Source organism: Crocodylus porosus, unplaced genomic scaffold (assembly GCF_001723895.1).
Source record: "Crocodylus porosus isolate Cpor-Errol unplaced genomic scaffold, CroPor_comp1, whole genome shotgun sequence".
Taxonomy (NCBI): domain Eukaryota; kingdom Metazoa; phylum Chordata; order Crocodylia; family Crocodylidae; genus Crocodylus; species Crocodylus porosus.
The window spans coordinates 146,923,350-146,931,372 of NW_017728906.1; the positions used below are offsets into that span (position 1 = coordinate 146,923,350).

The 8,023-nt window shown below is 40.0% G+C and overlaps 1 protein-coding gene across 1 annotated transcript in view; it reads right to left on the reverse strand.

Moving 5' to 3' along the window:
• Positions 1 to 8,023, reverse strand: part of VWA8 (von Willebrand factor A domain containing 8) — a 305,200-nt gene that overhangs the window by 118,054 nt on the left and 179,123 nt on the right. Inside the window, exons 24-25 of the mRNA XM_019528508.1 lie at positions 7,340 to 7,459; positions 6,066 to 6,271 (exon numbers count right to left, since the gene is read on the reverse strand). Of these exons, the coding sequence (XP_019384053.1) occupies positions 6,066 to 6,271; positions 7,340 to 7,459 (326 nt within the window). The remainder of the gene's footprint in view (positions 1 to 6,065; positions 6,272 to 7,339; positions 7,460 to 8,023) is intronic.

Sequence of the window (8,023 nt, forward strand, 5' to 3'; positions counted from 1 at the left end):
CCCCAGTATTCTTTCCTGCCATGGCAGGGGGTCGGACTAGATGATCTGCTCAGGTCCCTTCCGACCCTAGAAACTATGAAACTATGAAAGACATTACTCAACAGACATTTTATTAATCCTAATTTTAACTTCTGGATTACAAAGTACTGAATTATGCATTTATTTACTAGAGCATTACTTTGCTTTCTATGATTCTTGCCATGCTGTAGCTATTGCAGGAAATTAGGCTGTGCATAAGCAAGTTTTAAATATATACTTTAAAAACCTGTCCTTTGTTCTGCATTTACAACAAAGAAAACACTGTCATTAGTGATCTGAACCTTAACAGACTGTTTCAATCACTATGTCCTGTGTTTCTTGTTTTATAAAATATTCTGGGCATGTCTCCACGTGGTAGTAATGTGACGCAATAAACTGTGGCGCGGTTCATGTCTATTGTCATGTTTATTGCTCCCAGGCACAGCATTTTGCATGTGCACCTGGGACCTTAGCATGTTGAGCCATGCAACACAGCCCCAGCTGGCACAGGGCCCTGAAAGTCAGCTTGCCAACCCGGGGATGCTCCTACCCAGCACAACGTGATGCAGAGGGGCTGGCTGGGGCATGAGAGTGCTATAGGGTGGGGCTAGCCAGCACTGTAGCACCCTTGTGCTGCAGCCAGTCCTGTCACTGTCTTCCAAGGGTAGTGGTGTTCTTACCTACCTTGGGAGTGTTTAAATAAAAAATGGCCCTTCAAAATTTTAGAAACCGTTGATCTCATCCTCTTACTCCTCATATTTATTCAAAGATTGGAACTTTCCAGTTGGCAGTCCAGCGTCCTTACGTGGCCCATAAGGGGTTAATTTGTGGATCCATGGGCTCCTGCAGCAGCCAGGGCCTCTGGGCTCCCCCTCCCTCCTCTGGCTTCTTGCCAGCTCCACAAGGGACAGGGCAGGACAAAATGAAGCAGCATAGCCTATGGTGCCAGGGAAGCGCATGGTTTGGGATGCCCACATGGCATGGTGCATTGGAAGAGCCCAGAGATGGGCAGCTAAGGATGAGGTGAGGACATGTATGCAGCGCAGCAGAGGGGACGCCTGGGCAGTGGGGAGCTTGGGCAGTCCATGGCTTGCACTAGTGAGGCCCATGTGGTATACAGCCCCTGCTGGTGCTGCCTGTGGGGTGTGTGACTAGCCACTTAAACGCGGACAGACCTGGATTGGAAAAACAAAATAAACTCTTTGCTTTTCCAACAGCACTGATTTCCCAGCTTTGACTGTGTCTGCCACCAAAGTGCAATAGTTGAATAAACTAAAATAAAGATGGTATTATCTCTGTAACTACAGAAGTAAATTGGTTCCAGGTGGTTTGCCAGTAACTTTTGCCAGTCATTTGTGCCTTTCTAAAAAAAATCTCTGCGAGCAAACAAGCATGGTCTAAGCTACGTAAATCAAAATTTAAAAAAAATGTACTAAATTATAGTAAGCTTGGGCCTTGATACAGGTTATCATAATTTTACATTTAATTTAAATTTTAATTTAATTTAACAGCAGTGATGTGGCTAAAATCATTCATGGCCATGATTAAAGTAAATAAAACAAACCATTCAGCTAACATGAAGGGATTTCTCACATTTCCCATTCTTTCTTTATTTGCTGTCTGTTTCAGCTGTAAGGTCTTTGTGGCAAGGATCTAGACTTTTCCCCCCCAGTGCATGGCTATCTAGTAGAAGAATTAAGCATGTGCATGCGCCTTGAAGTGTCAAAAACTTCCAAGGACCAAATTTTGACCCCTTCAAAATAGACCTTAAATTTGACATGTTTGAAGTAAATAATTTCACCATACTAGAATATGAATAAGTATTAAATAGCATAGGAAATAAACCACAGATTTATCAAAATAAGCAGTAGAAACATCCACGGTACATACTGTCAACAGTAAAAGCACATAGAGGTATTTAAGTTATTGCCACTTATTACACAAATGTGAGGTGCTACACCTCGGGAAGAATAATCAAAAACAAATACAAAATGGGTGACAACTGATTGGAGAGCTGTACTACAGATAAGGGTCTAGGAACCCAACACAATGATTTTATGATCCTTTCCTCTTTATCACAAAGTATACCCAACACTTGCACCAATTTATTTAGTAATTTTCCAGAAACGAGTACACTGAAAACTGATTAGCCTTCTCTGTTAAACATATATTGATTTGGCTATCTTATTCTGGATGCTGCAAAGGCCATTTGACTCAAATGTTATACATCTTTCCTAATGGTTCCAAATATTTATGTAACCTCTTGTGTACTATTTTGTAACTTCTGACATCAATATTTCTCACTTCAGGGAAGCAAACTGATATCACAGTGTCTTTTGTATCAATATTGTATTGTACGGTTTGCATGTACACTTTTTTTAGGAATACATGTTCCTCTGTCACAAAAATTATTTTAGATTAGAAAACTTGCTAAAATGTTTTCAAGTTAATCACATTTTTAACAACTGAGCTCTATTGCTTCAAACAGTACAAATCCAGCCAACTTTTAATATCTGGATGAAAAAGCTGTTTACCAAAGACTGGCAGTGACCGTTTACCTGAAGCAGAGGAGTTGACTGTCTTAATAAATCATTTGGTTTATATTGATTTTTAAAACCAGATTAGTGGAGAAAATACTGACTTTCCATTAATGCATCTGGCTCTCATTCACTGATTCTTTCCTTTACTAGTAACACTTGTGTGCACCTTCTAAGACTTTCATATTTTACTCCTATATTCTTGGTTATTTTTTTAAACAATCAATAAGATAGTTTTAGCTTTTAACAGCTTATCACAGAGTATCTTTGCTACTTGGCTTGACACAAAGCCATTACCACTGGTGACTTGGTTAAAAGTCACTATTTTTATGGTTGTAAGTTTTTATGAAAGGTAAACACATGAATGACTAACTTTATAATCTCCTTCAGAAGATCAACAAGCAAAAAAATACCAATTTAAAAAATAATTTGCAGGTATTACAAATGTAAGCAAAACCCCAGTTTTCATTCCCTCAACTAGAAGGAAAACCATGAGTTTTGCCCTTTAAATCAGCTGTTATAGGCCCAAAGTTTGCCTTCTTACCTAAACTTATATTACAAATGTGCAATCTAGCTACTAATGTTGCATTCTATCATCCAATCTGTTTTACCAGAATGAGCACGGAGATTCCAAACAGTTAGCAAAGCACTTTATAAGTTTCCTAACACTTCTGTGTTGGAGGAAGCTGGAAGAGGTATTAAAGTGTTTCATTCTGGTTTAAGCCCCACTCCAGGCACATTTCAAAATCTTCCCCCGGTCAACCCAAGTAGTACCCAGTCATTCAGCCACCACTGAAGGTGCTGGGAAAAGCTGGTGGCCTCACTACTTCTTTGTGTGCTGTTGGTTACATAAATAGATGTGTCTACACAATGTTAGCCTTATGAGATGCTAGGCTTGAGAGGTTCTCTGACTTTCTGGAAGAGCTATACAATTCCATGCACTCTGATTGGCTTACGTATCAGTATATGATTACGACTCAATAACCATAAATGCACGGCTTAGCTTTAACTAGCTAGCATAATGTTTAATCAGACCGCAAAGATTTGAATGATCAATTAATATGCTCCAAAGCCTGCAAAAAACTTTTTTTCAACTACTCATTTGGTCTAATAAAAGATATCATATCTACCCAAAGAACCTTGCCTGCACAGTGAATACAGAATTCTCTCTAGTCTGACTGGCTCTGGTACTCAGAAGTTATCTGTCAACAACAAAGATATTGCCTTAGCATATAGCTCCTTTCTGCAGAAGTAGAAACTTTCCAAAATTACATGAAAGAAAACACCAATAATAGTACAAAGAAAGCAGGGCCGTGGAACTGCTGTAAGGAAACTGTTTAACAATATGACTAATTTCCCTCCTTCCTTCCTGCAAGTCAGCAATGTTCATTGACTCATTTCCCTCCTTCCTTTCCTTCTAACCCTTTCCTACCTGAAAACCTGGAAGGTTGTTGCTCTAGAATAACTACTAGGTTTATGTTTACATGAACTGTTTACATTACACTCATCCTTCTTTAGGTGATTGCTGTAAAAACAATCTACTGTAAACAAAATATTGTTGCTCTCCTACCAAAATGTTGGGTTTTCAAAGATTTGTGTTGAATGAAAATTTAATAATCCAAGATAGGGCTTTGCTCAGTCCAGACTGTTTGCACTAAATACACTAGTCTTTGAACAGAGGTGGTCACAAACAGCAGGCAGACAAATTCCACTTTCAGAAATCACAGCCTACAATGTCCAGTTCTGGGCAACTCTGACCCAGCAAAGGGGATAAAAGCACACAGCAATGTACTTTGCTGTTTGCAACCACTTTGCCCAAAAATTTTGTATCACCAGTAGCAACACGTTTTCTTCAATGCTTTTATACCGTGTTAATTCAAAGAAAAATAATGTGTAAGACTAGGTATAACACCACCACCACCTGATGACTCCCACAAAAATACACATGAAAATTACAGATTATCTACGGACATGTCAAAAGGGAAGAGCCAAGAGAGTTCCATTTTTTCCCTTTAAATATAAAACATTGCCCTACAGCATAGCAGCCTATTATCCCATTAATATTTTTTGGTATTTCACTTTAAATTTGAATATTTGTTTAAAAATTCCAGCATCTGAATTGTATAGCTCTTCCAGAAAGTCAGAGAACCTCTCAAGCTCTAGCATTTCATAATTTGATAATGGTACTCATTACTTTGGTAAATCTCTGTGTTCTGACTAATGCTTTGCTCACAGATCTTCATTTATAAATCTTTGTACTTCACTTATTAACAATTCAGTTACAAGCTGCTTTAGTATGAAACCTTAGCTTTTATCTCCTTAGTTCAGGCAGCCCAGTACACTGTTATACTGTATATTTTTATGTTATCGCTAGTCTAAATCAGCAGTTTTCAACCCAGATGCCATGCACTCTGACATTCCGCACTTCCCTGGACCAGAGACTGCCTGATCTGGGGGAACAGGCTGGGGGTTTTGCCCCATTCCCTTTCTACTCTGGTCTATAGGAAGGAGTGGAGCATCGGGGAAAGACCCATTCTCCAGACCTAAGTATCCCTGGTCTGAGGAGGTTTCAGGAGTCTTTCCCTGCCACTGTAATCCCTCCCCTCCAGGAATGGGAGGAGTGAAGCAACCACTACTTCCTATGCTTTCCCCAGATCAGGATACCCCAGTCTCAGGTAGACACAGGAAGCAGGGGAGAGGGGAAAGTTCTCAGAAATTTCTACTGCTAGAAATGAAAGCCTGTTCATGGGCCAAAAATGAAAAAGGAGTGTAGAAGGCTGGTTTTGTTCAATATCTTCAGTGACATGGAAGATGGGATGGAGTGCACCCACAGCAAGTTTGCAGAAAACACCAAGCTGGTGGGAGTAGTAGATACACTGGAGGATAGGGCTAGGATTCAGAGAGACCTCGACAAATTATTGTGAAAAAGGCCAACAGCATACTTGGCTGCATTGGTAGTTTGTCTAGATCTCTCTCTGAATCTTAGCCTTACCCTTGGGAGAAAGGTGGGGGAGGGATGGGGAAGAAGTACAGACAGGATGTAGAAGGGGCAGGGCAGGAAGCTGCTGTGGGTCTTATTCTGGCCATCTCCTTCTCCCTTCTTTGTATGCAAATCTAAGCCAAGGGCCTTTTTCCCTCCATGCTGACTGGGGAAAAAAATCTTGTCTTAGATGCAAGTAAATATAGTACATCAATATGAATGATGTACCAGACTTTCAATTTCTTACCCTCTGACACAGGCTTTTTTAAAGAATAAAAACATGCATATTTTATACACCCACAAAAAAAATTAGCTACCTAGGTACTGTTAGGACCCAACCAACATACTATCTGACCAGGTAATATATAATAACAGGTATGCAATTGTCAGATGAATCCTTTAATTCAAAACGTTAATTTTTTTTTAAAATCCTTAATCTACAACATACGAAGAATTTTCAAAAATTATATTTCACTATTATTCCTTTAAGTTGTTTTATAGTTCTGAATTTCAGATTATGTATACTTTACCTGCAAATGTTTTACGATATTCACAACTTCTCTGGTTGAATAAGGATAGTTAATAATTCCTTGGTCAGCCAAGCTCCTCAGTTCTCCAAAAGCAGCCACCAGTTTCTGAAGAATTTGCTCAGGAACATCAGGACCATACTGCTTAAGCATAGAAAGCTCTGACTGTGGTTTGGGATTGTCAACAGCATGGCAGCTAAAAATATCCCCTAAAATAAAAAAAGCACAATAATATGCATTAAAAACATTAGAAAATGATGGCATAGTACCAATACTACTTAAATTTTATATACCATTCACTTCATAGATCTCATAACTGGAAAAATCCTGGAAGCTTGCAGAAGGTACTGACTGAATCCTTGGTCCAATGGAAAAAATCAGGTCACTTTTAAGGTCTGTGTTTTTCAGATGCATAAAATTGAGGCAGTCAGAATCATTAATCACTTCTGAAAGTTTTAGCCTGAATAACCCATCCTTGGAGGTTTTTAAGACCTGGCTAGACAAAGCCTTGGTTAGGATGGTCCTACTTTGAGCAGGGAATTGGACTAGATGACCTCCTGAGGTCCCTTCAGACCCTAATTTTTCTATGATTTCTATGATTCTAAACACTAGGGAAACTGAAGTAAAAAAGCTTGAACTTGGCTAAAATGAGGGAAGTTGGAATTTCTGACTCCATCATCCGCTGCCACTGAAAAAAGTGAAGTTCTCATTGAGCTTGCATTTGACCACTGAACTTTGTCTCCATCACTTTCAACTGATGATGTTAAATGGAAGCACTGTGGAATTGATCTCCAGAAAGCAGGGGGTGGCAGCAGCTCTGCAAGTATATCCACTTCTATACTGCTTTTCCAATCAAGAGAGGACAGTGGATGGTTAATCTCAGTGCAAAGAGACTTTTCCATGGCCTTATAAGCCTGTGAAAACCAGACCTAGAAGTGTAACTGGGTGCTTATGGGCATCCTTGGTTGCACATGGGGCAGTGTCAGAGGCCAAACTGCAGGCAGTGCAATGGCAGGTAGGCTGGAAATGCTGCTGCTATTTCTGTACCCCACCCAGGATCAATGCCTGGGACTGGCGCCTGGTTGCCCTCCCCTGCTCCCTTCTCCTTCATTATGGTACGGACAAGAACTGATCTGAAGGTAATAAAACTGCCTAAGATTTCCCCTTTCTTCTTTTCATTAAAAGGTTTAGGGGAAAAAATGAAATCTTGGAACTTGCATACCAATTCCATTAATAATATAATTTAGGATGCTCCCCATTTCATGCAAATCACTTACCTAGGGTGCCAAAAAAGTCATTTCCCAAGAAAGGAAATCCAGGTCTGTTTGCTAGAACTATCATTCTAAAATCCGGATGAATTACTATTACATTTTCTCTCCCATCTACATTAGCAGGATCTAGAAAACACACAAATATTTTAAAGAAACTATTTTAGCTTCAAAACCAATAGGTGACACAATCCAGCAAAAAACTCTTAGTTCATTAGCATGTTGCCAAACTACAAGGGTCCGCATCACCTGGCTGTAATTATTTTTTATCATAAATGATGGAATCTGAATCTGTTGGTAGAATGTTCTACAGTCAAGAATGTAGTCAGTTTCTCAGGATCACAGCTACCCCTGTCTGCAGTCAGATGTGTGAGGAGACAACTCAGGTAAAGGAAATAACCCAGGGAAAAAACCTTTATGGACATTTCTACATCCTGCTGTATCTGGGGTAGCAAGAAGAGGGTCAGAGTTTGCCCTCCTTCAGAAAAACCTGGCCAGAAAGCTGGAGATCATCAGGAATCTGCAAGAAGCCATAGCCATATGTCCACAGGCTCCATATCACAGGAGTGATTATGCTGGCACACATCCAGGAGGGGCAAGCAGGGGACTGCATGCTTAGGGGCAACCAACACGGGTTCATCAGTGGCAGGTCCTGTCAGACTAACCTGGTGGCCTTTTACGATCAGATCACCA